A 15,633-nucleotide genomic window follows, 5' to 3' on the forward strand; every position below is an offset into this window, starting at 1 on the left:
TATTTTCTAAACCTATAAATACTGATAGGGGCTAACGCAGAGGCGTACGCATCCTATGAAAGCATTTGTTTATGAAAGTATCGGGATCGGAGCCGGCCTAAGGAATAAGTAAAGCAAAAAGCTGCTTAGGGCTCCCAGGCCAACAGGGGGCCCCCAGGGACACTTCACTTCTCACAAAGAATTCAGATTTTAATGCATCAAATACATTTTTTGACCTCTTAAGAAACGGTAGTGCAGTTAGGAAGGTCGTACTGTAACTGGCAGGTTGCTGGTTAGATCCCCCACTCCGACCGACTCAGTCGTTGTGTCCTTGGGCAAGACACTTCACCCGCATTGTCAGCTGGTTGTGGTCAGGCGCCGATGTACGGCAGCCTTGCCTCTGTCAGTCTGCCCCAGGGCAGCTGTGGTTACTAACATAGCTCACCACCGCCAGGGTGTGAACGTGTGAATGACTAACTGTAGTGTAAAGCGCTTTGGGGTCGCCGGACTTGATAAAGCGCCATAGAAGTACAAGCCATTTACCAAGAGACGTTCATTTTTGTCCAAACATAGGCTTTTAGACACCTGACAAAAGGGGCTCATTAAACTCTTCCTCCTCAAACATATATGTTTGATCACCTACAAACCTCATTTACAGATCTGTCAGGAGAAATAAAAAGGTTTGAAGAGAGACGGACCATGGTTAGATATCAAAAAGCCAATGTGTAGACTAAAACGATCGGGTCTTAAGAGGTCAAAGCAAACCTATTAATTAAACACAATTGAAAGGCTCATAAATAGCATTTTTATTCATGAAAGAAAGGTTTAACATTTGAATTTATTTTGGGTTTAAACAAACCTTACAGTGGATGTAAGGTTTGTGAAGAAAATCAGTTACGCTAGATTATATTTAGGAGAATCAGAGTAAAGAGAGTTGAACATAAATCCATGGCACAGTTTTCTGAATTTTCTGGGGGGGAAACACATATCCTTTTTCCTTCCGCATTTCAATTATAGGTTTCAATTATGCGCTTCAAAAAAGTTACGTTTGTGATTTCAAACTTGACAAAATGTGTAAAAATTCAAGGCCCATGAATCCTTTTGGAAGATGCTGTACTTACTAATATTTCCTTACTAAACAATGTGCAGGGTATAACGTGAGGGTCAAGCAAAGATATCCTCAGTTTATTTGTTGGCTTTCTGGCAAAAGGTGAAAATAGCGGTGTCAAATACTCAACATACAGACAATCACCTCAGAAAGTTTAAACTAGTATTGGCGCTATGGTGACCCCAAATCCAATTCAACTTGGTGTCCCATACTATCTTAGGCCGGCTCTGAGAATGGTTCTCCTAAAAAATGCCTCTTAGCATCTCTAAGTCTGTAAAAAAAGAATTGGGGCTTTAGTTAAGGGGATACTTTTACTATATTGCAGTGTCTGTCTCCATTCCTGATTTCTAAACTCCAATGATTGTGTGAAATCGCCGGACATTACAGAAGTGCCCAGGACTAATTTGGGTGAATTTCTGTCCCAGGCCAAACAAATACATTACTTGCATGCAGGAATTCAATCAACGGTGGCCAGCTCAGTGGGTATTGTTGCAAATTAGACACCAAAATGTTGCCAAATTAGGGGTTTGGGCATTTAGGAGTCTTTCTCCCAAAGCCGTCTCCGGAGAGAGAAAAGTGTTGGCAGAGGAAGCAGCTTCATTTTCATCCTTCTGAATCAGAGGGACACAGCCAACCAAGGGGGGGGGGGGGGGGGGGGGGGGGGTGAAGGACCCAGGGGGTCATTATGCACCCCTGTTGTATTTTATTTATTTACCCTCTATGGCAGTTGACCTATAAGAGCCCAGCACTCCTTAAATGTTTGATTGATTCACTGTTTCTGAAAAAGGAGAAGAAAAAAAAAATTACTGAGATAAAGCAGAATATATTGGAGCTCCCCCATCCAGAAAATAAGCTCCATTAGGGCTCTCTGTCTCTCTCTTTCTGCTACATTCCTCAGTTTCCCTCTCTCATCTCTCATCTGCCTCGTCACGGCCTGACGACTCAAAAATACAGCCACAGAGAAATGGCAAACAAAACACCAACGTTTCTCGCTTTTTCTCTATACTTTCTGTCCTGGAAGAGAGAGAGAGAGAGAGAGAGAGCGAGAGAGCAAGAGAGAAAAAGAAAGAAAATAAAAAAAGGGGAGGTGGGGGATCTGTAAATTACTTTTGACTGAAAGCTGCTTGGTATTGTTGCCTCCAAGAATACAGATGAAGCAAATTTCCTTGAGCAAACAGTGGCAGGACAGATGTGGCAGGCTTTTTAAAGGTAGCCTGTTATTCTGCATTTCCTTTTTTTTTTTTTCCAGGTTTCAGAAAATAATTATGTTTGGCACAGCAACGTGATGATAAACAGCTATAGGAACCACATATAAGGTCCAGGAGTGTCTCCAGAAAGTTTATCAAGATGGCGGCCACCAATCAGCCAAAATCAGACGCTTTTCAGGTATGTTGCTGCAGACAACTTGACATTTAGTAACATAACTAATTAAATAAACAAAGTGTGTAAATCTATTTCTCCCCACCCTGGACCAGCTAATTACTGATGCTGCTGGGGCAAGAAAAGAAAAAAAACAGCAATAGTTATTAGTTTAAAGAGTAAAATGTGTTCATGATTACATTTATTTCCATCAGGTTTTAAAGTTTGGCTCGGCCTGAATAAAATTTATACCGATACTATTTTTTTTACGAGTTTGTACAAATTAGATTTCTGCATCTGCTCACCGACATATAGGCCACAGCCTTGCGCGCTTAATATTCAGCACACCTTCATTACCATCACAATGCATGATTGTGAAATTCAGCTCATTATCATCACAATTTCCTGGAATGGATCTTTTTTTTCCTTTTTTTTTTTTTTACGTGTATGTTTCTCGCTGCAGACATTTTAACCATGCGTGATCGAGAGCACACTCGCCTGAACTAGGCCAAAAATAAATAAATAAATAAACGGACGAAAATAAAAGCAAAGAATATTATTAAAAGACTCCAAAACATAAGCAGCAACGTTGTTGGTAAAACAGACATCTGAACGTGGTTGAATTTTGTCAGGGAAGCGTTTATTTGGCGCAGGGACACTGGTTGCAGCGTCTATTCCCCGCACAGCTGAACTTTGGGCCTTTTTTACGCACAAGCGGCAGCAGCACACAGAGGAGAGAGAGGCGCACCTCCGGAGTCGCGCGACAACATTTCCACGCGTCACACTCGATTCCCCACGACCTCTTTCTCTCCCTACCTTTGACATTTTTCTAAGGTGTAATCGTTTTAAAGCGTCTCCGCTCTCTGACATATATAACTTTAGCTGCGCTGGTTCTCCGTCAGCCCCGCGGATCATTGGCTTCTGGTGAAACGGCGCGGAAGAGGAAACATGATTCGTTCTAGCTCTGAGTTGCGTGTGTGTGTGTGTGTGTGTGTGTGTGTGTGTGTGTGTGTGTGTGTGTGTGTGTGTGTGTGTGTAGGGTTTTTTCTCCTTTCTTTTTCTTTTTTTTTCCTTCTTCTTCTTTTTAATCCTGCAGGATAACACACCGTGGGAAGTCCTCTGTATCAGTTACACATGGAATACGAGACTAACCTGCAGCATTGGGGGAAAAAAGAGCGCACATAACACGCGAGAGGTGTGGAGGATGCGCTCACGCAGTTTTCAGCGTAAAAACGAAGGAGAAAAAAATGGACAATTAAAAATTTACAGCGCCAAAAACGAAAATCATTCGAATTTAGGAACTGAATATTTACTCAAACGGACATTTATTTGTATTTATGGGATACATATTGCTCTTTACCTCGGTTCTGTCAATATGGCTGAAAATATTGCAACATTTGAAATTCTGTAAATTAAATTATCCGATAAGACTTAAGGACATACTACGCCCCTATAAGTTCGGGTATAAACACGAATAAAATGTATAAAATAAAACTTCTCTCTCTCTCTCTCCCCTGTGTGGAAAGAAATAGTGTTAATTAAACTAATAAACTAACATGAAGCTCACACAGTTGGGGCAACAATCTGCATGCGTTTCATTGAGGTATATTTTAATCAGTATTTAGGAAATTATTAAACAGCTAAAAGACATAAATAAAATAGTTATTCATATTCCATTTTGTTGAAAAGAATCAATTAACGAATGGTTTGCCATTTTACTGCATGATGGTTATTTTTTAACCATTATGGTATTTAGACCTTTTTCCTGTAGCTAAGGTGCTGCCATTCATTGGCCACTTGCCTCAGAAGTAAGAGGCTCCTCCTGGCAGCAAGTGTGACTTTAGCATTAGGACTGTCGCTACAAGCCAAAGACAAATGCCATTCAGAATTTGGAAACTTTCTCAACCAGAAGCCTTTGGACAGTTCTTAACTCTTACCGAGTTAGTTGCAGACACACCTGTTGGCTTTATTATATCTCTGCAGGTCACCTTGCATAACAAATGAGAGCACTGGCTGACTGAACCAATCTTCAGTTCATTTTTGATCAAAATGTTTTGGCAGGATTTTTATTTTTATTTATTTATTTTTTTTACCTGTGTTTGACGCATTATATGTAGAAATGTCCAAACTTAAGCAGCTAAATTTTAACACCCTCCTAAATTCTTCTTTTTATGTATATAGTGCAGCCCACCATAGGAAACGTCCCCTTTTTTGACGTCTGAACCAAAGAAATGTGTAAAACGTCTGTTTAAACCTATCTGTGCCCAAATATAATCTCTAAATGCCACTGACAGTATTACAACACTTGCTTTAAAAGAATAAAAAATTCTGTAAATAAAGATGAATATTGTGTTCCATTAGGGCCCACACAATGAAATACTTTTTTGGTGGTAAAACGTTGAGCCCAATAAACAAAGCCAATCAATATTAGGGTTCCTCCTGCATGCAGCAGCCGCTTGGCTCAAAGGTTCTCCAGCCAGACTGTCACCTGACAGCAGAGGCTGCACCTGCCTTCACCTGTGGCCGGAGGTTTGAATCAAGCATATTGGTTTATGTATCTAATGTTAAGTAATGGTTAAATTCTAGCAAGTTGCTTTTATTTTTTTAAAGCAATTTGATTTAAATATAACTAAATATATTTGCTCTTGTTCTCATTTTAAGTGTGTAGCCTCCAGCAGAGAAAGAAAAACAGTAGGAGAAGGGGTCACGTGAATAAATGAATGTGTCGTCTTAGTAAAAGGGAAGTCATAAGAGTCGTGGGGATTGAGATTTGCATCCTGCCTTAGCTGGTGTAGCGACATCGCTGCTGGAGTCTAACTTGCCTGCAAGAGGAGCTTCTTAGCACTGATGCACTGTCTAAGCTGAGAAATGTCAACGAGCAGCCTTTTTGGAAATTATTTGTAAATAATTATTACTATTTTCTGTAATGCTTATGTCATAATTAGCCAATAACTTTAGTTAGAAATTAACTACTTTAGCTGGGTAAGTTGACACAAAGGTTAGAGTTGTCTTTTAACCACTGCATCATTTCTGCTCAGAAGCCCTGCTTAAAACCTGCCGGAATAAAAGGGATGCAAATCTTTACACCAGGTCCCTCGGTGAAATTGAAAGAGTTTGTTATGTGAGTAAGAACCTAACCAGAGCTCCAGCCTCCTGAGCTGAAGCACCGCTGGTACTGGTTGTGGATCAAGTTCAGCTTTTAGTCATGCTTTGTTACCCCAAAGGGTCTCTCTCTCTCTCTCTCTCTCTCTCTCTCTCTCTCTCTCTCTCTCTCTCTCTCTCTCTCTCTCTCTCTCTCTCTCTCTCTCTCTCTCTCGCTTTCACTCCCTCCCTTTTTGACCTCTGCACCTCCTCTTCCCTTCAAACCTCACTTGGAGCTGCTCTCCTAGCAGCGGCAGAGGTGATTTTCAACACAAAGCAGGCCCAGAGACCACACTTTCATCCCTCCATTCACGGAGCCACCAAACCCAGGCCAGATCAAACTCCTGCACCATATTCAGAGCACATGGCAGAGAACACACTATACTTTAAGCAACCCAACAGAGGGAAGTGAGATGAGCAAAACCGCAAGTGCACGACTGAAAATGAGGCATTGACTATAGGCTGCTGTGTATTTAATTATTTTATTTTATTTTATTTTTTATTTGCCTCAAACCTGCCGTAACCCTTCGAAATAAACAAAGGCATCCAGTGGAACAGCAAAGAGACGTTCAGGACTATTTGGACCCTGCACTTTTGCCCTGCAGTTTCCAGAGTAACTGATTTCAGGAGGCTAATTCTGCGCCCACAGCTTGCAGTCAGCACGGGACAAAACATTTTTAGTTAGGTTTGTCAGTTCTGTTAAAAATGATATAAATCACATTTCAGTGACAAATCCAGCAGCATGGTTTTCTTGTGGAAACATGCAGGGTTGGCAGTCTGGGAGCTTTTTTGAGTTGCGGTTGGGATCATGCAGATGAAGCGAATGATGACCGTATGAACTTACTGTGCATCGCCGCGAACGGGTCGTGCTTACAATGAATCTCCATCGGTGCAGAGAGGGGGGGCTCCAGGGGGTGGGGGGTGGGGTGCCTTGAGCAATAAGAGGGTCTCAAAAATAACACCCGCTTCGGTCGTCCACTTTGCGGGCTGTACTGGACAGATGGGACCTCCAATAAATAACAAGGCTTTCCTTGAAAAAGATTGTTTTTTTTCCTTGTTTGAAAAAAAAAAACAAGTTTAACGTTGTTCAAACATCAAAAAAATACAAAAATGAGAAGGAAGGAACAAATAGGATCACAACAGCGGGTTAGTTGTGGCGTCTCCTGAACCAGAGGAGCGTCCGTGTTCCTTCCTTCTGCTGCGCGTCAAGTTGCGCCAGTCCCAGGACGACAAAAATGTCTGTTTTTTTTAATATATTTATATATATAACTATTAATCCAAAAATTATAAAATTAACCAAAACACGCAAAACAAACAAAGCGTGAATGCGTGACTCTTTTTTTCCCCTTCTCGGTCCGCTGGCCGTGACCCCCCCGGACTTTCAGCGATGGAGGCACAACTCTTCCCCTCAGCCAGATATCAAATAATCAAAAAAAAAATCAAATCAAATGACTAAGCATAAGAGGCAGAAATGTTCGTTACAGATCCAATGTCCAGGTTCTCCTCTGCACATTTCTTCTTCTTTATAAATCGTCCTCGGCGGCAGTTCTCACACGAACATCCCCCTTCAGTTCAGCGGCTGAGTGCGGACAAACGGTCACATCACGCGGTGTCATATCCAACAACAAAAAATGTCACATGGCAAAATACAGTGTAAAAAAATAAATACGGGAAATCGCTCAAAACAAAAAGAAAAAAATGCACTTCGTGGTTCAGGTAAAAGCTTTAGACTTCAGATGTGTCTTCTCTCTGTCACCTCCTGAGTGCACCGGGACTCGCTGCACCAGCCGGCTCCCGACGACTGACGGAGTTTCAGAGGCGGATCTCTTCAAGTCAAGTCAAAATTCTAAAGATGTTTTACTCCGCGCTCCTGTCTAGGAAGCAAACAAACACGGGGCAGCTCCTAAACGAGCTTTGTTTTGTTGTTGTTTTTTTTTAACCAAAAATAACGACCAGCCTGCCTGCGCGCAGCATCCGGCGGCGGCGCACGGCGCGTTTCAGGACCTGCTCTCTTGCGGACAGCGCCCGCGCTCCCAGCCCCCTGGAACCCTAACCTGCGCGCTGCCCGTCACTCACCGCGAAACCAGCCAATAACAGGGCGAGCGCTGCCGTGACGTCGGCACCAACCCCGGTTCAGCTCGCTGTGGGCAGCGAGGGGGGTGGGCGTCGGTGATTGGCTGAAGTGAATCCCGTGCGCCAATGACACCCCGCATGCTTTGGCCCTTCACCAATAGGGATGCCCGGCGAAGCGAAACACTAAATGACCATATTTCTTAATTTCAATTAGCGAATTACATAAAAAAAAAAACTGCGACGCCTTTATAGATATTTGCTCTCAGTTTATTGGTTTTATTGTCTAATGGCTAAGTGAGTGAGAATTAAAACTGATGCTTTTTAATAAAGGAATGTACCGCCATTCTGTGTAAGAGGTAGCAATAAAAAGACACGAATAATACATGTATTTAAAAAAAAGTTAAATATATTGAACCAACTCGGCATATTAATAACATTTCTGTCATTTTTTTGGGCCTACGGGGGACGAGAAGGACCAAGAGAGAACAATTGTTCCTGAATAATTCTTCTTATTTTACTTCCGTCAACCTCCTCCGCCTCAAGGGGAAGGGGATCGGTTGAAAAACATATGAAACATGCATCCCCCCCCTCTCATTACCTAATTGATCCAGACGTATGTATGATTTTAATGAAGCGCAAACGCATACGCCAAACTGCCTGTGAGATGGAGGCTTGATGTTCGTCCCAGATGATTTGCAGAGGCCCACACAAAAAACCTCGCCCCTGTGATGGTTTTAAAAAAACACAAATAGCCTAAAGCGGGCGAGTTCATTCCCTTCCTCTGGCTTGTATAGACATTTAATCATTCCGGCTACATTTCAGAGCGGGTTGGATGTATTTTACAGGCGCACAAGACGCATAATTACGCACTTTCCCCCACTCTTTTCATGAAGGTATCATTACACGCAACTCATTGAATGTATCATAATAAGGTCTGTGGCATTAGTAACAGAATGTACCTTATTTTACCTACTTTTGGGGTTTATTTTGAAAACTCCTGCACCATTGAAACGGATCTGATGTCCACAAGGTTAATGTATGACACCAGCACGGCATTCTTAATACCCAACATTTATGCATGCGTTTCTTTCCGTCACAGTTTCCAGGCTTTGAAGCGAAATGACTTATCTTAGAGAATTATTTTTACAAAAACAGGCAAACTGCCCACATAATCAGATGTGTTCATTAAGGTAAAATGTTTAAGACATCAAGAACGCTCTATTCTGTTTCTAATCGCGCTGGGAAACTGGAAGCTGTGTGTGTTTTGCTTTTTGTGTGTGTGTTTAAAAGGCTTTCTTGAAGATGAGTGTGAGTCATAGCCACGAGGGGGCGTCTCGACTTGGACGGACAGGCCTCCGCGCGCATACGCGTGCACAGAAAAGAGTCACACGTTTCCAAATAATTAAAAGCAGAATGATTTACACTAAATGTCTCTTTGAACTCCCTTCGTGCGCCCAGTGGGGGGCTAAACTAACGCGAGAAGATGGCTGGAAACATGATTATCTATCACAATAAACTCCATCGCAAGACCGCTGCTCTTTGAAGGGGATCTTCGGATGAAAAATATGATTGTTGAGTCCTCATCGATTTTCACGTCTCTGCTGAGTAAACACTTCCAACATTTTCTAACTGACATTTTATACGTTTTACATCATTTCTCTGAGGATCCATCGGTAGTTTCCTGCAAACCCGATTTACACTACATGTTTTGGCCCATTTAGACCAGGCAAAAATCAATCGAGATGCGTAAACTTAAATATTCATGTGGAGATTCTGCATCATTAAGGGCCTTCACGCAGGCCACTCGTGTACAGAAGCAGACAGGAAAAAAATGGCAGCGAGATGTTTTTTGAGAAATATGGCAAAACCTTTACCATTATTTTACGCAGATTTTTTTATTGTCTTTTAAACGATTAAAAGCAGAGGCAATTGCACTGGCGGAGCAGAAAGTTTTAAAGCACAACGTGTCGTTTCCCTCTTTGTTTTCAGCCTCCGTTTATTTCTGTTTTTGTTTTTCATTTTATTTATTTCATTTTTTTGCAGAAAAGTTACGCACGCACTCCTCACACGAGTACAAACGGCAACAGCCTCCGTTGTCTCTCTGATTTGCAAATTAAATATACAAGCAATTAAAAAAAACACCCAAACACAATCAATCATGTATACAAATTGTTGTTGCTTTAGGGTTGTAAATTTGGAAGAAGAAGAGAAAAAAAAAACTTCCATCAGGGTAGGACGGGTTTAATCCAAGTTCATTACCATATTTCATTACCTCTGCAGAGCTACAGACGGGAGTTTGGATGGATGGATAGAGGGGGGTTGGAGCAGGTTTGGATACTTTCTTTAGACATTAGTAAGAATGTTGACTTGTGATAATCAGGTGGATGCAAATTGAGGGCAATTGTTGTTGTTGTTGTAAAAATGCCCCCCCCCCCCTCCCTTTCCTTCCATCCACCATGAAAGCATTTTGCTTTTTTCTTCCATCGCAGCCACCAAAGGAAAAAAGCAATGAAAAATTAATAGCGCATGTTAACTCCACCAGCTCGTTTATTACACGCCCGCTGACTGTAAACATAATGAGAAAAGCTCCCGTATCTCTGCTTAGGTTTTCACTAGCTGATGAAATATATAAAACTCCTAACTAATAAATAAGACACTGTACATGGACTGGAGGGCCAGGCGGCATACATGGGAACCACACTCACTGCTTCAGCAGCCATTGCCCTTATCACGGGCAAACGTTTGCCTGCACTAATAACACACTTCTTCTTCTTCTTCTTCTTCTTCACCTGCCAGGTAGAGGCGTCAGATGCACTCGAGGACAAGACTAAGGCCTTAAATCTAATGAGTTCATGTAACATTTCTGCAACCCGTCCGGCCCCTTTCTTACAAGCAAGCAGAGCCCACCCGACGAAGAAGCACACTTTGCGGCTGCTTAGGCGATCACACTGTCCAATGAGTGATTACATTCCCACAGGCTACGTTTATAAATGCGCCGGATGTGTGCATAATTAGAAAAATTCAATCCGATTCAGTGGATACATAATGCCAACAAGTGAAGCCTCGAGGCAGTTCATGAGACAGACAGTTTTCAATCTTATCTGATGAATCAAACGTCACCTCAAGTCAGCAATACAATCCAGTCACACAGTCAGACTCAAAACCAGTCACATATGGTCAAATTCCGTTTAGTCCCAATTATAGGTCAACTCAACATCAAAATACTAATTGGGATAAAATAAATGTCCATCTAAAACCGCCACAATTTAAAAGTAATTTATGCTAATTTATTGATATCTTGTGCTTTTATAGACACACACACACACACACACACACACACACACACACACACACACACACACACACACACACACATATATATATATATATATATATATATATATATATATATATATATATATAGTTTTTTTTTATGTAAACCTGCATGTTAAAAATTCTTCACTCCTGGACTCAAAGGATGTCAGGATTAGACCTCAAACTGGCAGAGTTACAGTATTTTCAAATAGTGCTTATTATCTTGCAGGAAGCAATATATATATATATATATATATATATATATATATATATATATATATATATATATATATATATATATATATATATAGGTATATAGGTATTTACTTATATTAATCAACATGTTAAGGTCATCATAGACCTTAAAGTATCACAGTGAAACTCCTGAAATGATGTTATTGCTTTTTAGCTGTGCTGTGCCTCCCAAGGATTGTCAGTGGTGCCCATCTAGCCACACACAAACATTCTGGAGGCGCCCCTGTGACAAGTCATGTTCATCAGGACAGACAGACGCCATTCAACTCTCCCATTCTTCATTATAGCGGTCCCCACAGTGACTGAAGCAGCAGCCCTATATGGAACATTTAGCCTAAGCGTTTTTACGCGCGGCACCACTCGTTTGGACGGGAGCATGGGGTCCGACTGGGAACACGCTCACGCCTGTTGACCGTCCTCTGTAATCCAAGCACGTATCAAAATGAGAGGTGAATGGAGAGGCTTCAGGTAAAGGCCCTGGGCCCTCTAGACTCTGCACATCAACAGAGGGGGTCCTCCTCCGAATTCTGATTTCCTCAGTGGTTAGAAGGATCCAATTGCCACAAGTCCCTCCTCTTTCATCATTTATCAGCGGCAAGTCCATTTGCACAGACAAAATAGATATAAGGAAGCGAGGTTTGCCTTAAAGACCTCTGGAGACATTCTGTGGGCATATTGAAAAGGTTGCAAATTATTTATTTTTAGGCGACAAGGGGTCTGACCCTCCCGTCCGCGTTGTAGGCAACATAACCCACCTAATCTACCTTAAACGTTTGTCGTGCGTGCTTCACAATAACCAGTATTAGACCAACACGAACGCCTCATTAAGTCAGATTTCGCTGCTTTGCAGGGGGAAGAAAAAAAAAAAAAAGAGCGGCATGACGCACAGCCCCGCGTTTAAAGTGGCCAATCACCTGCCCGCGGTTTCTTAATGACAAACGACGTTTTATCAATGCGGACGCAGCGGGCAGCGATATGAAATGATGTGAGATCCATTGGGTGCCATAACGAGGTCGATGGCTTCATCCGTCGCTGTGCCAGACCCCGCTGCTTTATGGAGCATTAACCTGTTGAATAACGGAGCAGCAGCCCACACTTAGAAAAACATGTGGTACACGAATCAAACCAAATCATTTAAAAGCTATAGAAAGTGTATTTCTCAGGCGAGCACACACATAGACAATATCGTTGCGGCATAAGACGAGTGTTGTTAACCAACATGAGATAGTTTGATGTCTGAAAGATTACTAACACGTGGAGTTGAGGCACACACCTCTCAACTTCAGCCCGCTTAACTCCTCTGCCAGCTCACAGTCATTTCCAAAAGTAAAGAAAAAAAAAGAAAAGTTGTGATCAGCGTCACAAAATATTTTGTAAAGTAATAGAATCTTCCAGCTATTTATTAAAATTGGTTCTAACAACGAAAATGTACTTCCCGGACGATCAATTTGGCTCTAAACAAACCTGACGACTAACAAAACTAAAGTCAACTTGCAAACTTAACCTGTTGCGGCTTTTAAGTTTTGATAAACAACGCAACTTTCGCATTCTTGTAATGCACGGAAGAAGAAAAAAAACTTTTGCAAACTTTGTGAAAGCCTAATGAAGGAAGGAAGGAAACTTAACATTTGTCGAATTTATTTACAACTCAATGTTCTGTATTAAACTGAAAAAAACGAGCGAATGACAATAATAGAAGTAATAATAATAATAGTGATGATGATGATAATAATAGTAGTAATAATAATAATACAACACGCTTCAAAAGATGAAAGAGAAATAGAGGGAGTCGGTGTGACCCTACCTGCTCTCCCGACCAGCCGTAGCGCAGGACTCTTGGGCCCCTGGTCCATGTTACCCAGTTAGAAAAGGGGGAAGGGGATAGAGGAAGAAAAAAAAGGAAAAGAACAAAAACTTTTTTCCAGTGTTTCCCTTTCTTCCTCTCCCTCTCTCCGCCCTCTCTCTCTCTCTCTCGTTCTTTCTCTCTCTCTCTCTCTCTCTCTCTTTCTCTTTCTCTCGGTCTGTGTACTCCTTTCTCCTCTCTTTCCTTTTTTTTTCTTTCGTCCTACATTACTTTTTGGGGCGACTTGTAGGCTAAAATAATTCGACCCTTCCGCTCCCTATTGCACTCCCAGCAAGTGCTCAGTCAGCTGCAACTAAACGCTTTAGGTGGAAAAAAGGCTTCGGGGGGAAGCGTGAAATGATCACGCAGAGTAAAAAAGAAAAAAAAAAAAGAGCCGCTCTCTCAATGTGCGCTCATGTCCTTTCCTCTTTTTTTTCTTTCAGAGCACGCACATGCCACTGAAATTGCGCGTGCATGTGCCAACCAGCGCGCGCCCCCAGACCACGCAAACCTGCGCAGCATCGGGCAATCCGCACCCTTCCCGGCAGCCCCCCCCCTCCCCCCCCACCCCCCTCTTTCGCATCTGTTACCAAGTTCCACTTTACTAAACTTTCCCGCCCCCGCCCCCGCCCCCGCCCTGCTCCCCTTCTCTCTCAGTCTTTCCTTGTTTTTATGTTGGATTTATTTCCTCTGGTGCACACCACGTTGGCAGCAAGGGAGGAACATGCGTAAAACCCGTGCGTTTCTCGGACTTTTTTTTTTCTTTACATCATTTATAATTTAAAGAAAGTTTGCCCTGGAGTGAAATTTATGTTTTGTGCGCACTCAACCTGCTTTGATGGACCCCTCACACAAATATACCCAGCCTTCCCAGCTCCTGCTTGCGCACACCTGTTACGCACCGCGCTCTTTCAGCATTACGCACGGAGCAGGTGCAACACACTGAGCTACACCGACCTCTCTGCAGCGAGGGTATACTGCAGTACTCTTGGTGCATGTGAGCAGTTTTAGTTACCAAACGGAAAGTGCCGGTGCTTAGCTCTGATTGTTCCCAGACGCACACCTGTGAGCGCGCAACATTTCATTTAAATATCCATTTGCCCAGTGACAATTTCCCTCAATGCTGATACCAAAAGATTTGTTTGCTTCCCCATCAACAACTTGATTCTCTGGTCCCATATTTCCAGAACGTGTGCGCTTGTTTTCGGCGATCCTTTTGTTACAGTCAACATTTGTATGGACCAATGGGACAAGATCACAAGCTTGTGTTTGGGTGGTGCTGTTTTTGTGTGAGTACCAGCAGATCTAAAGGCATGAAAAGCAAAAGCAAAACATGAAACAAAAACTCAGTATTTCCCCTCCAAGCCAACTGATTAATTAACAAATTGAAAAATGATAACAAAAAAATCGCGTCAATGTTATTATTTGTGTACGGTTTGAACACAAAAGCTGAAGCAATAATAGTTTATCTTTAGGGGGGAAATTATTAATTGTTTGCAATGAATGTGTAAAAGTCAGATATCAAACAAATGGCCTGGAGCCTGAGCCGGAAGTGGGGAATGTATTCGCCAGATAACCAAATATCTCTTGTTTTTTTCTGTTGTTGAGAATCTAATTTATATAAATTAAAGGCAAAATTAAATGAAGGGGAAAAGGCAAAGGTGAGTTCTTGGGTTTAAGACTAACAGGAGCGTGTGTTTTTATGTGTCTGGAGGAGGAAAGTAAAAATATAGAATTAGTAAATTAAAAAAAATCACAAAGTGTATGTAGGTGCTTAAGTAAAAATAGAACCGGGGATTCTGACCTGAAAAATAATGTATTTATTTTATTTGCGCATGCGTTTTCTTCCTGCTATGGGTCGCTGTGTGACTTTCCCTCCGTCCCTGTCCTCCAGACAGCTGTGGGTCTCAGGGTTCACGCTTAGCCGCGAGACAATTGAGTGCGGAACAAAGCGCGAGACAGCGACCCATTTTGCTCTGCTTGTCGCCTCGCGCTGCTACACTCCGACCCTGACCTCCGGCTCGCGCCGACAACACCTAAACATAAACGCGCGAGGTTCCTATATGAAGCCGCGCCACAAAGAGAGAAAGGGAGAGGAACGGGCTGTCGCTTTTATCACGGGGGCATACAGCTGAAATAAATGTGCGCCAATCCACAAGCGTTCGCTAGCACTTATATCCACCTTGAATCTGACATGGCAGTTTAACTGGTTAATGAGAATCAGGCCCAAAGTAGAAGACAGGGACTCCGGCTTGTGGCCTGCAGGTGAAACGGTCTTCCATCCTCTGTAGGTTTGCAACAACCTTCTTCCTCTCCCCGTTTCGGAACCCCAAGCGAAATTTACATTTCACTACAAGTGCCAACACTTCCAACAAGGTGTAGTGAAATGCTGTGAAAAGGCTCTGTTATCATAATTTTTTGTTGGTGCGTGTGTTGGTTGTGTATGTGTGTGTGTGTGTGTGTGTGTGTGTGTGTGTGCGTGCGTGTGTATCTGCTGTTACAAAGATAAGTTTAGTTTTCCTACTGTAAAGAGACGGCGGCCTATTGTAGGAGGAATCGC

At 42.3% G+C, this 15,633-nt stretch overlaps 1 protein-coding gene across 3 annotated transcripts in view; it reads right to left on the reverse strand.

Moving 5' to 3' along the window:
• pax5 (paired box 5) overlaps positions 1-13,150 on the reverse strand; it is a gene marked incomplete at its 3' end in the record, with an annotated part of 60,397 nt that extends 47,247 nt beyond the window's left edge. For 2 of the 3 annotated variants that reach the window (XM_036136926.1, XM_036136924.1), the window contains 1 exon segment: positions 13,035-13,150. In XM_036136926.1, the coding sequence (XP_035992819.1) occupies positions 13,035-13,083 (49 nt within the window). 3 annotated transcript variants of the gene reach the window in all.
• Positions 13,151-15,633: the final 2,483 nt, after the last annotated feature.

Source organism: Fundulus heteroclitus, chromosome 5 (assembly GCF_011125445.2).
Source record: "Fundulus heteroclitus isolate FHET01 chromosome 5, MU-UCD_Fhet_4.1, whole genome shotgun sequence".
In the NCBI taxonomy this organism is placed as follows: Eukaryota; Metazoa; Chordata; class Actinopteri; order Cyprinodontiformes; family Fundulidae; genus Fundulus; species Fundulus heteroclitus.